The sequence below is a fragment of the Microcaecilia unicolor genome, chromosome 7 (genome assembly GCF_901765095.1).
Source record: "Microcaecilia unicolor chromosome 7, aMicUni1.1, whole genome shotgun sequence".
Classification (NCBI taxonomy): Eukaryota; Metazoa; Chordata; class Amphibia; order Gymnophiona; family Siphonopidae; genus Microcaecilia; species Microcaecilia unicolor.
The window spans coordinates 221924609-221942473 of NC_044037.1; the positions used below are offsets into that span (position 1 = coordinate 221924609).

Sequence of the window (17865 nt, forward strand, 5' to 3'; positions counted from 1 at the left end):
CTCAGATACAGATCAAGTAACACCAGCTACATTAGTGGCTACGGTTGCTTTGTCTCCGGACAAACTTTGGATATTAAAATTATTTTATAAATATCGTGAAAAGATTTTCAAGGGATTAAAAATCAATGTATACCCCAATGTATCGAGGGAAACACAGATGCGTCGAAAAAGATTTCTTCAGAAGAAGCAGGAAACGATTCAAATGGGAGCAACTTTCTTTTTAAAATTTCCGTGCAAATGTTTAGTTACCTACCGGTCTGAAAAATTTGTGTTTTATGATTCCTCCCAACTAGAGACATTTATTACATCTAGAAGGACAGTTGGATTAACTTCTCCAACTAGTAATAATGTTTGAAATTAAAAGTAGTGTCTAACTTACGTCCGCCTACTCTTTGTAATTGATTTTTTGCCTGTTATATCTTCAACAATAATTGCATTTTGAACTCCTCAATGTGGACTTATATTGGTTTGAGGAGACTCTTATAAAATAGTATGTTTTTTTCCTGACATTGTAACCTCACTTTGCCAATTTTCTAATCAAGTTTGTGTACTTGTAAAATTTGAAATTCAATAAATAAATAAAAAAAAAAAAAAAAGAAAAACATATAAATACAGCACTGAACAAAGACCGTATGTAACACTGCTTCTTTCCAGTGACATTTCTCACGTTGTTCGTTCTCAAAATAATGGGAAAAACTGAGTTTTTTCATATGTTGTTAATAGTGCACACTCATCCAAAAAAGTAGGCACACTTTGAAAGTGCACACGTTTTACAAGGAGTATGCACTCTTTCAGAAAGATTGTGTGCTCTTTCTCAAGAGTGCATATGTGTGAACCAATATGTATGCGCAAATTGTGCATGTATGCTCCTGTAACAACAAAATAGAAGAAAAACCCCCAAACAAAATGAAAATGTCCATAAATGATACAAGAAAAGATACAAATCAAAATATTTGGGCTGAACAACATGTTCTTGTTCCCACTACTACTACCTTGTCCTGTCTTCTGACAGCCAGCAACACTTCACTGACCTAGCTGATGGCTGGCCCAGCATTGGAGAAGGAGGAGCTTAGTTGCCAACGAAAGTTAAAATAAAGGAGCAACATTAAACAGGCTGTGGCCCTTTTGCTCCAGAGCTCCTGATCGCCTTAAGGCTTTATTGCCATTGGTTTACTTCCTGAGAATTTTCCGTGACTTTTGCTCTGCCTACCATTTAATTTGGATTCCATGTTCTCTGTTTCACACAGTGCAAGCCCTCCAATTGTAGTATCCAGCTTGTTCCTTTAGCTCAGTTTGCTTGGTCATTTTGGATGCTATGCTGGTATTAGCAAGTCGGCTGTAGATGAAGTGGGAGTTTCGTCACTTCTCCAGGCACCTTTATCACAGTTAGACTATTTCTTACCAGCAAATATGTACTCATTACCCTGTCATTGGTTGCCACCCTTGGTCCCTCATGGACAGCTTGGATCATTGGGCACTTGTAGATAACCTGGACCAGTTGGAGAGCAAGGGCCCATCCCGTTGATAACCACTTGGTCTACTGATGACCACATATACATCAGATGGTTGGACATCATAGAATACATTGGTACCAGCTTCCATCTTATGTCAGAAACGTGCTGGCTTTTTCTTCCCCACCAGATGCCATGATCCTTCTTCTGAGGCAGTGATCTGTGTATGACTCCCTGCAAGTATATGATCACCAAGTGACAAGGGAACCTTTTTTTAAAATTGTCTATTATCATACTCAATGTGTGCATAATGTGGTCACATATTATGCTGAGACTCGGGGGGGGGGGGGCAGTCATGGGCTTATAGCCTTAAGAAAGTTAATTGACAGTTTGGAAATGCCTTAAAAGAGGCCATATGATCCAGCATAAGTAAGCAACTCCTTGCATCCTGGTGCATTTTACAGATGATCACACTCTCCTTTCTGACGTTGCAAAGCCCCTGCTTCTCAATGATTTTCAGGAGGCTTTTGAAGAACATCTCAACTGACATGGTTTGGGACCTGACAGGGACTCGTTTAATTTTTCTTATGTTATATGGTGATCTGGAGCATGATTTGCAGCCCTTTTCTGTGGCAAGAGTACCCGAGCCAAAGAATCATCCATGAAGCGGTTTATACGAAAGGCAGCTTTGTATTGAACTTGACTCAAGGACTTTAGGTCTAGAGCAGGTGGCTTGATGCTGTGGAATCACCTAGCTGAAAGGCAAGATAGGCGTGGACTTAAGCTTCCCTGTGAAAATGCGCAACTGGAGGACAAGGCGGGAGTGAACTTAAGCTGCCTTGCCATTAAAAGCTAACTTGACATGTGACCTAGCTGGATAGCAACAAAGATGGGTCACTCTACATCTTGAGAAGATGCAACTACTCAGCTGTAAAGAAATAGCGAACGGAGTATTCAAAAATGTCCATTGAATGTAGCAGGGGTGCTTCAAGAATGTTGTTTTGAGTTAATGTTGGTTAATTATAAAATTGTGATCTGTATGCTCTCCACATAGAGTTGCTATCTGTATTCATTTGCTGAATGTGCACAGTTTGTGGAAATGTGTGATTTGCCGAGTGGGCTTACCTCCTGCCTGTGTTACATATCTGAGCCTAGGGAAGATGAATTACTTACGTAAAACAACTCCTCCCCCATGTTGGAGAGCATATCAGCTTTAAAAGTCATTCTTCCATAAATTATGGGAGTACCCAATCATTAAAGGACAATGACAACCAACCAAATATTGAATATAAATGTGGGTTGATAGCAGAAATGGAACAGTTTTCATAACTCTGAATTAAAAACTCTTCTTGGTAGATTTTTCAGATGGCAAGTCAAATCTAGGGGAACATGGCTGACTAATCTGACAGTTAATGTATGTAGCCAAATGATTAGACTGCTTTAGAAAATGAGAGTAATATTTGACCATGAAGAATTAATTGCACTAATTAGGGAACAAAATGAATAATTCTTAATGGCCTAGTCACTTATTGGCAGAGCTATGCAGAAGACATATTAATAGCTTAAGAAAGGAGAACGATAGTCACTATAGGGCCTCTATGGCAAACAAGAGATATATAACATAGTAACATAGTAAGTGATGTCAGAAAAAGACCTGTAAGGTCCATCCAGTCTGCCCAACAAGATAAATTCATTTGTGCTAATTTATATGTATACCTGACCTTGATTTGTATGTGCCATTTTCAGGGCACAGACCATAGAAGTCTGCCCAGCACTAGCCCCACCTCCCAACCACTAGCCCCGCCTCCTAACCACCGGTGCTGCCACCCAATCTCTGCTAAGCTTCTGAGGATCCATTTCTTCTGAACAGGATTCCTTTATGTTTATCCCATGCTTTTTTGAATTCCATTACAGTTTTCATCTCTACCACCTCCCGCGGGATGGCATTCCAAGTTAGTTGCTGTTGAGACTTGGAAGGAGGAGGAAGTGCTGCCAGAGGCTCTGCAGGCTTCCAGGGGGAAGGGAGTGAGGCCTAGCTCCTTCTCCAGAAATGAGGAAGGTCCCTGGGAAGCGGTCCTCAGGAAAGCCCCAGGCCAGGAGGTCTCCTGGGGCCAGGGACCAGAAGGCCAGGAGAAGTAGTTCCCTCTCTGGCAGGGCTCCAGAGAGGAGGGAAAGGAGCCCTGTTGATTGAAGAGTGCAGGTTTCCACGGGAGGAACCCAGATCGGTACCCCCCTCACAGTGGCACGCCATCTAGCAGGTGAGGGGGGGAGAGAGCTGGGGGAGGTCCCAGAGAACAGTAGATCAGAGAAGGAGAGGGAGGGGAGAGCAAAGGTAATGGAGATCTGCCGGGAGGCCCTACCGGTGTCAGAGGAGGAGCACAGTGACTCCTCAGAGGAGGAAGATTTCACGGACTATTGTCAGGATCCAGAGGACCCGACCAGTGGCCTGATTAAAACGGTGAGAAAGATAAAAAGCACAGAAAAAGAGGTGGTGGAGTTGGGGAAACGGGTTAAAATGGCAAAAGCCCTGTGCAAACTAGCCCCAGTGGATCACCGCAAGACTTATACAAAGGAGGTAACCCGTTTACTCAAGCTTCTTCAAAAGAAAGAACATTTGCTGGGGGCATTGAAAAAGGGCCCTGGGAACCCTCTGAGAGAAGTTTACATCAACCGAGACAGAATGGCCTCGGGGGGAAAGGCCCTTACAACCTTCAAACAGTCACAACAGCAAACAGAGAAGGAGAGTAGGATCTCAGACCTTGGACCCCAGAACACCCAGGGGCCAGAGGAGCTTCCTGGGCCCAGTACCCAAAAGACATTACAGTATATGCAGTACCTTGCTAGTCAGTCTGGGTCCCTTCTGGCAGCTTCTGGAGCAAGCAGGACTGGAGGTGGGGCTGGAGAGGCATCCTCGTTAAGGGAACCTGAGGTTGGAAAAACTGAACAGGAAAAAAATGTTAAAACCCAGACTTTTCATCTTGTAGAAACAGGGGATGGAAGTTCAGGAGAGAGACTTTTTTCTACACTAGTGATGGTGGAAGCAGAACTGAAAAACTTACCTGAGCAAGAAGCAAGAGGTCAGCAGAGGCAGTTGCAGCTACAGGTTTTGTGCCCATTGCCTGCAGCAGGAGTTGAGAGCAGGAGACAAACACTGACTCCATTGCAGTTGGGGAGGCCCCGCCCACACAGCACTGAAGGGCTGGAGGTCATGGCCAGGCAGGCTGCAGCACTGCCAAAGACTGAGAATGGTGAGGTTTTAGCAGAGGAAAACCTGGTGAAAGAGAGTGCTGCAGCTGGACGAACAGCAGGTGAAAAGGAGAAGGCATAGGAGGATCAGGAGTGTTTGCAACAAACCGGCCTGGCAGCAGAGCAAGAGGCTCCAGCCAATCGGGCTGTGGGAGCAGGAAAGACTGCAGAACAGCTACAAAGGCTGGCAGGGGAAATAGCTGCAGCGCCAGAGGATTCCCCATGTGTGAGAGGGCAGGCACTTCTGGAGTGTGGGAAGCCCCGCCCGCTTGGCGAAACGGTGGGGCTGGAGGATCCGACGGAGCAGAACATTGGGGGAAAAAGGGACCCAGTCCAGAGAGCAGGTTTTGGGCGGGAGGGAGGGGTGCTTGCCTTGCCATGCGCACCAGAAGTAAACTTAACTGGTGGTACTAGGGATTCTGATTCCGGCCAGGCAGCTGGGGGGCGAGCCACGGGGGGGTGGTTGGCTCTGGGGGGAGGGGTTGGTTCGACGGGAGGGGGGGGGGGCAGGGGCACTGGGAGGGGACAGTTATATAGGGGAACCTGCTCTCAAAGTTCCTATGGACCAAATCGATGGGGAGACAGGCAGGGTTTCTGTTGCAGGAGGCATTGAACTGATGGACACTGTGACTGCAGGGGATACGAGTGCTCAGGGGGTGGGGGGTGCAGGGGACCAAGGTTTGCTGGTTGAAGGGGTACAAGGCATGTTGGGGGGAGGGATAGGGAGGGAGGGGAGGGAGGCTGAGAAAGGGGGAAGGCAAGAGAAGGAGGATATGGTGCAACAGGAGGGGGGGGGGTTCCCCGCACTGGAGAAGGGGGGACGGTGGGGGGGGGGTCCATCCTTTGCGGCAGTGGTGGGTGGAGGAGGCGGGCGCAGGGGAACTAGGGGGGTAGGGGGCAGTGGGGAAGGATGGGGAGGGGGTGGGGGGGAGGCCAGGTTCCCAAAAGGAGGAATGTGGTACAATTGAGATGGGTGGGGGAGGGGGGCATGCCAAGCAGGGATGCGGTCCTGAGATTGGTCCTGGGTCTAGGATTCCTCCCAGAGGACCTCTATGCCTGTATTCATCCGGTGAATATACCAGAATACGATATTAGCTTTCTAACCCAGCGAGGCATGGAGGTCTTCTGGGAGAGATACGAAGGGGTACGGGGGAGAGGGGACTGGAAGAACTACCAGGCTGTACCGATCAGCAGACCTGACCTGGTGCAGGTAACCCTGCTGGTTCGAAATGAGTCTCTATCAGGAGCGGACCTGGCCTTCTGGCTACAACGGTACACAGAATTGCGTACCCCCTTGTCCAAACTCCCGGACCCCACTAGGGTGTGGGCGGGAGGTTGGGGTGCGCAGGTTAGGCTGAGGCAGGCAGGGCATGTCACCCAGCACATTCCCTCCGCGGCGTTCATTGGCAGGGATCGGATTCTCTGCTTTTATAAGGGGCAGCCATGGCAGTGTCACAAGTGCGGGTCGTTTAGACATTTTAGTATGTCATGCCCGGTAGTGCAGTGTGGAAAGTGCGGGTCTAAGGAGCATCCCACGGAGTCCTGTATGTCTATTCGGTGCAACTTGTGTGGGGGTCTGGGGCATGCATTTCAAGCCTGCCCTTGGGCATCCCATAATGGGGGAGAGAAGGAGATAGGTAGGGATGGTTCAGGTCAGGGGGAGGGGGGAGGGGAAGCAGGCCATGATCAGGTTCCCGGGGCAGGGGGGGAAAGGGTCCGGGGAAGGACAGGGACCGGCAGAGGGGGGGGGGCTTGGGGGAGGGTCGGAAGCGGCAGGAAGGGGAGGATGAGGGCTGGACGTGGGTGTCCAAGAAACAGCGGAGAGGAAAGGGGGGAGGGGGTGGGAATGGGGATAGAAGTATGGAATAGATTCAGGGGTTTGGAAGAGGAGGGAGGGGTTGAGGAACAGGCTGGTGAGGAGGTAGAGGATGGGGGTAGCCTGCAGGATGGGTTGGGAGGTAGGGGAGAAGGAGTGAGGGGAACAGCGGGTAAGAGGAAGGAGAAAAAGGGGGGAGGGTTTTGAGGGACAGAGAGGGGGGAAGGGTGGGGGGGAGGTGGGTGGATCGGGGGAGGCGACGGCTGATGCAGGGAGGGCAGGAGAGGAAAGGAAGGTAAGAAAGGATGTAGTAATGCAGGCCCGTGAGGGGAGGGAGGAAGGGTCGGAGGCGGGATTGATGGGAAGGGTGGAAGAAGAGGAGGTAGTAGGGGTGTAAGAGGGGGGAGAGGAGGGGGCAGGTCGGTTGATGATCCCCAGGGAGGGAGGGAGGTGGGTGAAGACAAAAAGAAGATAGGGAGGAAGAAAGCAAGGGTGGGGGGGGGGAGGGATGTTTAAGCTAGGGGTCCGGGATTGGGCGGAGGAGGAAGAAGGGGGTGGAGGGGAAGGGACTGCGGATGATGGTGTGGAGAGGAGGGAAGGCAGCCAGGAAGGCGGGGGTGTGGTAGCGAGGACTGATGGCGGGACTGCTATTGGTGTTCGCCACACTTAATGTGGCTAGTGTCGCCTCCCAGAGGGCAAGAAGCTTGGCATTTGATGGCCTCTCTGCTGTGGCAGCGGACTGTTTCCTCCTCCAGGAGACCCGGTTGCAGACGCTGGAGGACATCCGGCGAGCAAAGAGGGCCTGGAGATGGGGACCCTCTATCTGGGGTCTGGCCGGGGAGAGGTATGGGGGGATAGGCATCCTCTTTAAGACCAATAAAGTAGAGATTCAGAGGGTGGTGGAGCTGGGTATTGGCAGTTTGGTGTTGGACGTAATATTGCGGGGGGTGGCCTTGCGGGTGATTAATGTGTATGGACCGCAAAGCAAACAGGGAAGGTCTGCATTGTTCAACAAAATTAAGCCTTACCTATACACTTCAAGGCAGTTGGTGTGGGGAGGAGACTTCAACACTATCTTACGGAAAGAGGATAGTGGGGGGCGGGCAACACAAGTACGTTATGATGGGGTTCGACTAGCGGGGATTATGAAAGGAGCAGGGCTGGTGGATGTACATATCGCACTTGGTTGTGGGAATCAAGGTTTCACCTTTTCACGGGGCACCTGTAGGAGCAGAATTGACCGGTTTATAGTTCAGGAAGGGGCATATAGGCAGGCACCTAGGGTGGTGGAAGTAGATTTCTCTGACCACAGGATGGTGATGATAGAGTTGGGGGGAGGGGGGGGGCGTGCAAGCTAGGGAAAGGGTTGTGGAGATTGAATCTCAAATGGTTGAAGGAGGGGGTGTTGCACCAGGAGTACCTGGAATTCCTAGCAGACCAGGTGTCCATTCAGGGTGTCTTCCCTTCCCTCAGAGACTGGTGGGAAGTACTGAAACACCGCACCAGAGGGTTTTTTTCTCCGTCAGGCAAGGCGGCAGGGAAGGGAGGCCACCCGGTTGGGGATTGCCCTGAGAAAGCGACGGGATAATCTAATTTCCCGGGGGGGGGGGGGGGGGGGAGGACGGAGGATATTGAGGTACTGCAGCAGGAGGTTGAAAGAGTACAGTACAACCGGTACTCTTCCCTCGTCTACGAGCGGGACTTCGGGAAGCTGCTTGGTCCGGACCCATATGACTGTTGCAAGGAACGAAGGGAGAGGAGGGTGGTGGTGGGGTTTAGAGATGGGGGGGTGCTCTAAGAGTCCAGGGAAGATATTTTGTGGGTGGTGGGGATGCATTTTGGGCGGGTTTTCTCGGACCTACAGTTGGGGACAGAGGCCATGGGAAGATACATTGAGGGGACCCTGGGGGTGGGTAACTGGGGGCCCCATCTTCAGGTCTTAACGCAGCCATGGACGCTGGGTGAGGTGAAGGAGGCCATTGGGGCCTTGCGGCGCAGAACAGTGCCGGGGCCGGACGGACTTCCGGCAGAGTTTTACCAACGGTTTAGGGACCAGCTGGCGCCACTCTTGCTGGAACTCTGGGAGGAGGCGCGAACAGGGGGATCCTTGCCGGAGTCTATGGGAGGATCAGCATTGGTCCTCCTTAGCAAAGGCAAGGATCCTCAAGACGTGGCGAACTGGCGACCAATAGCACTATTGAACAGCGACCGGAAGATCTTCGCCCACATGCTTCATGCTCGCATGAGGAAGGTCTGCGGTGAAGTGCTGGCAGTCCCGCAGAGGTGTGGGGTCCCAGGAAGGGGGGTGCTGGAGGCAGTAGCCTGGGTGAGGGAGGGCTTGGAACATAGCCGGGTGGGAGATGATAGGTTGGTCGTGGCCTTGGACCAGGACAAGGCTTTCGACTGAGTGCAGTGGGGGTTCTTGTGGAAGGTCCTGGATCACTATGGCTTCCCGGGGGAGTGGATCGCACAACTGCAACTGTTGTATGCTGGGGCGCGATTTTTTCCCCTGGTGAATGGATGGAGGGGGGCGGAGGTGGGGGTCACGGCAGGGGTATGGCAGGGGTGCCCATTGAGCCCCCTGCTGTATGCTTTCGCCATAGATCCCCTGGTGCGGAGGCTGGGAGGGGGGGGGGATGGAGGGCTCAGAGGGGTAGAGGTTGGCAAAGGGAACGTATTGAGAGTCATCGTTTATGCAGACGATGTCACCGTTTGGGTGGCAGACCAGAGGGAGGGGAGGATGCTGCGGGAGACCCTTGAAGAATATTCCAAGGCTTCGGGGTCACGGGTAAACCTGGGTAAGTGTACTAGCTTGTAGGTGGGTCCGGAAGGAACGGAGATTTAACCTAGGGGGCGGGTTTCCTGCAGGAATTGAAAGAATGCGGGTGTTGGGAGTGTATTTGGGGGGGGGGGGATTACGGGCAGGAGAGTTGGGAGCAAAAGATATCGGAGGCAAGGGAAAAGGTGGATCGTTGGAAGGGGTGGCGGATGTCCATGGCAGACAGGGTCCGGTTGTTGAAGACCCAGATAGTCCCCATGTTTCTCTTCTTGAGTTACATCTGCCTTTTGCCGGAATGCTGTTTCACTTCATTGTACAGCGTGTTTTTTCAACTTTTGTGGGGCAACAGGATGAATCCGGTAAAACGCAATATTACTTACCATTCGCGGGAGGAAGGGGGGGGGGGTGGGGATGGTAAACCCTGTCTTGCTATTCTCCTCCCTGTTCATCCAGTTTAACCTTGGGGGGGGGGGAGGGCCGGAGGCCCCAGGGTGGGCACAAAGTGTTGTACAGTGGTGGGAGGGATTTTGGGGCCCTTGGTGGTGGGGGGGGGGGAGGTTGCGGAAGGGTTTCCCGGAGGGGGTAGGCTACTACAAATCCTTAGTAAAGCTGGTCCGGTTGTGGGACATTACATGGGAGGAAATAAGGGCAGGGCAGAGGGAGAGCTGGGTGGAGCGGGTTCGCTCCCAGCATTTCTCATCTCCCCTGACTCTTAGGGATGCTCCAGGGCCCGTGCTGAGGCAGGGCCTGCGCTTTATTTCATCTAGACGACTCCCGAACAAGTACAGGGACATTGCCTGGCTGTCCCTTCATGGTAAATTGTATGTTAGGGCAAATATGCACCGAAGCATGCAGGACCGAAACTGCCCGAGGGGGGAGTGTGCTGGTCAGCTGGAGACGATGGACCACTTCCTTATGGAGTGTCCATTCTGCAGAGCAGTTTGTGGAAGAGTGGCCGCCTTGTTGGTCATCCCCAGCTTCACATCCTACACCTATACAGACTGGGTGTACGGGAGACAGCAGGGGACGGGGCGGCTGGAGCCAGGTACCGCCTTCCTCATATCAGTTATTATCAGGTACTGCCTGTGGGTGGCCCGATGCGGGGTGTCTATGCACCAGGAGTGCAGGTCTGCTGAGCAGGTTTCCTGGGACGTTGTCCGAGCCGTCCAGGAATTGGCACGCTGGGAAACGGTGGAGGGGGGGTACATAATTTTGGGGTTTGGTGGAAGCATGTACGCTTGAAGTTGATTTGAATGTATGGTGTGCGGGGGATTTGGGGGGGGGACGGGTTTTGTCAGTTTTATATTTTTTGTATAAAAGTGTAGTGGGGCTGGTTTTATAACGGCATGATGCAATGTCTTGAATATTGTTTTTTTCCGTTTTATTTAATAAAGGAATTCTCCAAGTATCCACCACTCTCTCCGTGAAAAAATACTTCCTGACATTTTTCTTGAGTCTGCCCCCCTTCAACCTCATTTCATGTCCTCTAGTTCTACCGCCTTCCCATCTCCAGAAAAGGTTCGTTTGTGGATTAATACCCCTGGGTGATATGATACAGATAAAACACAACATCTATTACTAAATACTCAAAAATGAAAAGAATGAGGTTCTAGGTTCCAGAATTCTCTTCTGTAAACCTTACAAGCTCTAGACTAATGTGGAAAGGTGCATGCCCAATACGCATCTCATATGCAGAGCTGGTGAAATAGTGGTTGGTGCCCTGGGGGGGGGGGTAATCTTTAGCCTTACACCCCCCCTCCCAATTAACTTTCAGGCCCCCAGCCCACAACCCCCCCCCCCCCAAGATTTTGATAATTAAACTCATCATTCATGATCATCACACAAACATTCTAGAAAAATTCAGATTAAAGTAGTTGCTGATGGTTCTTTGAGTCTGTGTGATTATCAGGACCTATTGTTTTCCTTTGACTGCAGCTGTTTTCTTCTGATCCAGGAAGCTGCTGCCCTAGGCAGATTGGTAGTCTCTATAGTGTCCAGTTTAGTACACCTCACTGAATATGTGCTTGTGGTATAATAATCAAGACATCACGCTGGATTGAGACTTAATACAATTTAAGACTTGCTCTACCAGCCTATGCAAGACACATCCAGGAGATGGCGGAATAGCCTTACAGATGGTTAAGGCACTCCCTTTCCTTTCAGTTCTCTAAAGAACACAAATGATAGTTGAATCACCACTGGATCATATTTTGCAGCTATCCATTACGTTAACAATAAAATATACCCATTTCTCAAGCAATCCTGCATTCACTGTACAGAAATATGTTAGAAAAAAATGTACTATACACATTTATTTCTACTCTATTCTATTATCCCAGCTCACAGAAAAAAAAACTAATTTAGGGGGTCTTTTACTAAGGTGTGCTAGTATTTTTAGCTCACACTAAAAATCAGCTGGCACTAAATTCTGAAATGCCAATTATATTCCTACTACTAAAAAAGGCCTGTTTCTGACACAAATGAAACGGGCACTAGCAAGGTTTTCCTCGGCTCCCCTGCAGCCACCCATGTCTAGCGACCCTCCTCTCCCCCTGCAGCCACCCATGTCCAGCGACCCTCCTATCCCCCTGCCCCCCTGCAGCCACCCATGTCCAGCAACCCCCCTGTCCCCCCTGCAGCCACCCATGTCCAGCGACCCTCCTCTCCCCCTGCAGCCACCCATGTCCAGCAAACTCCTCTCTCCCCTGCCCCCCCCTCCAGCCACCCATGTCCAGCGACCTTCCTCTGGACATGGATCAGCTGTGAGGCATGTTCCCCCCCCCCCACGGGTTCTGAAGTTGACATCATAATGGCTACGGTGATGTCAGCCTGATCTATGGAGCCTAGCAGACCAACTCAGAATGAGCCACGGTCCCAGGCAAGTCAGAACGCTGGAGGTGAGAATTATTATAAAGGATGGGCGTCTCAGTGTTTAACACAGGCTGATTTTTAGCACGAGCTGAAAATGCTAGCACATGTTAGTAAAAGACCCCCTTAGTACAGGAACAATCATGCTGGCAGAAAAGAAAATGTTTTGAAAATGAGATCAAGGGCTTCCTTTAAGAGGTCTTTTACTAAGATGCACTAGGGCTTTTAGCTCATATTAAAAATCAGCTGGCACTAAACGCTGAGATGCCCATTATATTCCTATGGGTGTTTCAGCATTTAGTGCCAGCTTAATTTTAGTGCAAGCTAAAAACACTAGCACACCTTAGTAAAAGACCCCCCCCCCCCCTTAGTAAATTATGTATTTAGAAATCTTGATTTGTTGTTTTTCCCCCTCTGATTTTCATTTTACTAGCCTTCCTTGATGCAAGCTTGTATCTCTATAATGGATTGTAATTTCAAAGTATTGGGAGGGGGGGATTGTTTGTTTTTATACTAAACTGTATATATTGTACTAGTAATTGCACTATAAACATATCTTAAAATTTTAAAAAAGAGAATTTTATGTTTCCTTCCCAAACCTATACAATTTAAATTTATAACAGAAAAAATATTTTAACAGAAACAATATTTATATTTAATACTGGCATTTTTAATAGCAAATATTTGGAATAGTCCATATGCTTGTAAAGTAAATGATATTGATTAATGGGATTTACTTTATATTTTAAAAACTATCAGTCAGATTAAGGAAAATGAGCAAGTAGTAGACTCCTTCTGATGGAGGGTAAAGAGGTAAAATAAATGTGAGTTGAGAGCAGAAACTGAACAGTTTTCATAATTAGGCCACATTAGCTGAATAGATGTATAATTCACAACATAGAAAGCTATAGTAGGAACTTATCCAATATCCTTGTTTATAAATGGTCCTATTCAAAAATTATTTGACCCCCAGAGAAGATTAAAAGATATCCTAAATCTGAATATGTCAATCTGATTGAACCATTTCAAGGTTTTGGCATCTTTAAATCTGAATAAACAGTAAATTATTATTATTTTTAATTCAATTATAAATACATATATTTTTGTTCTTATGAAACACAATCTATCCGAATACATCCGAATGATGCTTACATAAAATAAAACCTCTATAAAACCTATGCATTTGGATTTTTCAAACTGGTATATAATGGGTGGGGTGGGTTGGGTGGGAGGAGAGGGAGACCCTTAATATGGGAAAACTGTTTCTACAATATTTGTGACAAACTTGCAAAAACTGCAAGTGAGAGAGACTGAACTGAATAAAGGGGCCCTTTTACTAAAGGGTTGGCACAGGGCAACAGGCTTGCTGAACGCCAATCTGGAACTAATACCAGGCTACCACAGAAGCCTGGTGGTCGTCCCCACCCCCAGCATGCACCATTTCCGGCGCTTAAAAATACTTTCTATTTTTATAGTGCTGGTGTTTACCAGGTGGTAATTGCTGCCCGATTACCGCTGGGTTAGCGTAGGAGCCCTTACTGCCACTTCAATGGTTGGAGATAAGTGCTCCTCTCCAAAATGACCCTGCAACAAGTGGTTCGTTTACCGCACAGCCATTTCTTTTCCAGAAAAAAAAGAGACTGCCTTTTACCTGCTGCGGTAAAAAGAGGTCTCAGCATGCATCAAAAACCTGCGGTGATGCTAGCGCAGGCCCCCTTTTACCGCAGCTTAGTAAAAGGACCCCGAAGTGCATATAATTATGGTGACCTGCACATAGTTTTGTTCTGTTGAAACTGATCTTGACTGCTTTGCATTTATAATTGTTCTACAACAGGGTTAGGGGGTCTAATATTTTTAAAGAAAAGCACCAAATAAAACTGAAGGCATATTAAAATCGTAGCTGCTTTCAAAATGAATCAGGCTGACTAAGGCCTTTAAGTTAGAAGGCTTTCTTCCATTTTGAGTTTATCCAGCTGGGGACACCATTTAATAGAAAAAGGCTTTACATGTAGCTTTGCTGTGTTATCCACAGACGGTTTATCAAGCTTGCAAACAGACTACTTAAACCAACTGCAACTTGGAATTTGTTGTAAAGGGGTGTCTTGGTCATTATTTCCCCTGTATAACGTCTTTTACCGTTGCAACTGACATAAAACTAGCAAAGAAGAGAATTTTATGTTTAACCGTATAGGGGTTATTACTTTGTTATTCACTTCGGCTGCCAGATACACAGGTATTAATACATTCAATCTGCACGAACTTTTTCTAAAATTGCAGGTATAACTTGATACAAGTAACCTTCTGCAGCGTACCTGAAATTCTTGATTGAAGATATTTAATAGAAAGCAAAGGCAGAGGTTAAGACAAGAAAATTAGATTTAAAAAAAAACAATATTTTAATTGCTTAACCATGAATCTTAACATACATCACACAGAAACGCTGGGAATCGAAACATTTCGAAAATAAACGATACAATAAATAATTATAAACAATAGACCAATTATTAATAATTTGATATAGCTTCTTCTCTGCTGTATTATGTGATCGAACAGAAACACTCAGGTTTTTAAATGTTGCTAAATATATAAATCGCATAGTTGCTCAAAATAAACAACAAGTTTCCACTTTCATTAAGGCTCAGGCATCCATCCGTGGTCACCCTCGGACCTGCTAATTGAATTAAGAGATTAAAACCTCAGTCATTTCAATTAGGACTTTCCTCTTTCTATCAAACGATCAAGCCAAGCAATGGGGGAAGAATACTTTTGTACATTTATAGACATATCCAAACGTAGTATTTTCTGTACGCATTACAAACTTTGGAGCACCACTTGAATCTGTTTTACCCTTTATGAGAGAGGCAAGACGACGGAAAGGTTCAAAGTTCATTAAAGGAAAGTATAAACTTCAAGGCTGTGTCGTTTGAAATAATCTTACCTGAAGAAAGAAAGAAAGAAAAACCGCATATCTTCCTTTACAGTAAACTAATGTGACATTTTAAAAATGCAAATGAATGAAATTAAACTATATAGATATGTCAAGGAAACTAAAAAAAAATATAACACACCTTAGTTCTAAATCGTGTTTTCTGACAACTGAAAATATTGTAAAATATTGACGGCCTTCCTCGGCAATACCAACACAGGGTCTGTTCTATTAAACAAGAAGCCAGACTGACTGCAGTATAAAAATTCCCATTATAGTTGTGTGAATGGTTCCAGAAAAGAAAGTTTATATTAATGACTCTCAACAGGAAAGTTCTGTAACACATTAGTTGGACTGATACCAGCAAAAATGACATTTCAGCAAAATACTGTTAATTTAACAGTGTTAAAAATATGTGGCCTCCTATAGTGATCCGTATAGGAAAACAGTTAAACCTATAAAAATGTTTAAAAAAGGGATCCAAAGAATCTGGAGTAAAATGACATTTTCACAAGGATTTTACAGAAGGATGGCAGATGAGAGGAGTCTCTGATTTATTATTACTTAAATTCGGTTCAAGTCTTTCCAAAAAAAATAATTAGGATTAATAATAATCTGCGCTCTAAACTTTCTTTTTCCCCATCAAGGAACGGGTTCCTTCAGTTTAGAGACTATTTTCTTATCCTTTACTCTTCTATTTGCAAACCAAATGGTTAACTTGTCTTTCGGACAGGTTTTGTGGTAGCAGATATCCTTCGTCTCTTGTCCTGTAATGAATTTGTTAATGGCATATTCGTTCTCGAGTTCTTTAAGCTGTGGCTTTGTATACGGCACTCTTTTCTTTCTCCCACGCCTGTAGACACACATATCTGGCTGGTTTAGTGCAACTTCTCCTATAGCAAGGACATCACAGGAAAAGTTAGACTAATTTCGCAATAATTTAGAATAAAAGACTATGTCAATTAGAATGCCAGAACAGTTCGTTACCATTTAAAAACGAAAATGTAACGTAAAGTTTCACATTTGTTTTTTTTTTACAGTCCAGATTCAAGGTTATATGTAAATATACAGAGAAAGGCAAAACAACTGTATTCCAGGGGATTATGTTTCCCCAAGTTCTATTTAAATCGTCAGTCACCAAGTAATCTATTTACTAAAGTATGTGGAGTGAAAAATCTATCAAAATATACCAGCATTAAAAAAGAGGCATTGCTATGAGAACACAATGCCTCTTTTTGTATGCTGGTATATTTTGGTGTTTAATAAGTGTTTATTAGGGAGAAAGACTGCCAACGTTTTTCTACTATCCTATGACTATAGAAAAGAGGGAAAGACACTTCCAGGTAGTAAAGTCAAGAATGAAGAACGTAACAGATGAAAAGAATGAACTGCACTTAAGATGTGGCTAATAAGGCGAGCTAATCCAATTTTTCCATAGCATAGTTTGATCTTAACGATCCAAAGAGAAGAAAACAGCAATAGCCTTGCCCTGCCCAAGTTCGCATATCAAGACGTCCCTTTGACCATGGCGAAGCAGAGTTTTCACTTATGTTGATGTGTTCCCACCAAATCCACGGGCAGACCTGGTAATAAGTGTAAATATAAACATGAATCCTACCTGGAAAGGAGGATTTCCAAAAATGGGAAGTCTGCGACTGATCTTTGGCACAATAAACCTGACTGTTCCACCCATTAGCCAGAGTCCAGGACTGGTAGCCCTCCATTGAGATGTAGGTTTCATGCCTGGGCTCCGGGGAGCTAAACGTAGAGACCATGTCTAGGTAGCCGGGGACATGCTGGTAGGGGTTTGCATAGCCCTGATAGAAGGAGACCTCCTTAGCCCTCGAGGCGCCTTCATTGCTGGGAGCGTTTGTGCTGGCCAAGCTAGACACGTCCATGTACTTCTCCACTGGAAAGCCGCCAAGGGAGGCATGTGCGGAAGACTTGAGGCTGTTTTGCTGTATGCCCATGCCGTGCGACATACTGCAGCTGTAGTATCGGTTCCCAAAGTGATAGCCACAGCCAAGCGGTGGAGCAGCAGGGGGGCCGGACACCGCCCCCTCCTTGCCGGCCTGAGATCGCTCCTGACCCGAATAGCCATAGCCTGGAGCCGAGCGGCTGCAGATGGAGGAAGAAGCCGAGGGGCTCCCAAGCACCGCTGATGATGTCAGCAAGTTCCTGCACTGCTGGCCAGAGGAGCCCTCGCCTCCCAAGCCTTCCATCGCCCACTGGCTGCCCTTGTTCATGGCCTTGCACATGCCCTCTGGGGTTCCCGCACAGACATGGCCAAAATCGGGATTCCCTGAACCTGGAAAGATCATTTGTTGTACGGTTTATAGAAACTAACTAAAGGCTAGAAGGGGAAGGGCAGAGGATAGGGGTGGACCGTGCCTCGCCAGAAAGGCCTGCAGGAGCTAAGAAGCATGTCATTGGCCCTTCCTTTTCACGTGATCCCCAGAGAGCGCCCTTGAGCTTCCGCCCCTCCCCTCCCCCGCACCGATCTAGTGGTTTAAGTTCTCCATTTGGGATTTCTTTTCAGGTGAAAATAAACTCCAGCAGGTCAAACATACATTATAGGAAAACAGGCTTTATCGGGTATGTTGTTGCTGATTTCTTCACACACTCAACTACAAAGAAGAACTCGGAAAGATTTAAAACTCCGATTCAAGGATGGTGGTAGTAGTGCCACCCCAGTTGCACCACATTACATAAAATCGCATCGCATTACTGTTAAAAACAAACAATTACCTTTCCAAGTTAAAAAAAAAAAAAAGACACG

The 17865-nt window shown here is 47.0% G+C and overlaps 1 protein-coding gene across 1 annotated transcript; it reads right to left on the bottom strand.

Annotated features, from left to right (window-relative positions):
* Positions 1-15728: 15728 nt before the first annotated feature.
* On the bottom strand, positions 15729-17344 carry HOXD13 (homeobox D13). Its single transcript, XM_030210514.1, has 2 exons — positions 16705-17344; positions 15729-15979 (listed from the first exon to the last, which is right to left on the bottom strand). The coding sequence occupies exons 1-2, from the start codon at positions 17342-17344 to the stop codon at positions 15729-15731; spliced, it is 891 nt and encodes a 296-aa protein (XP_030066374.1).
* Positions 17345-17865: the final 521 nt, after the last annotated feature.

Bases quoted from the DNA above. Each gene is read 5' to 3' on its own strand.
- HOXD13 (XM_030210514.1), bottom strand. From the start codon at position 17,344: ATGTGCAAGGCCATGAACAAGGGCAGCCAGTGGGCGATGGAAGGCTTG. The intron at 15,980-16,704 runs GTAGGATTCATG...TCCTTGCTATAG, and splicing joins TTGGAAATCCTCCTTTCCAG to GAGAAGTTGCACTAAACCAG.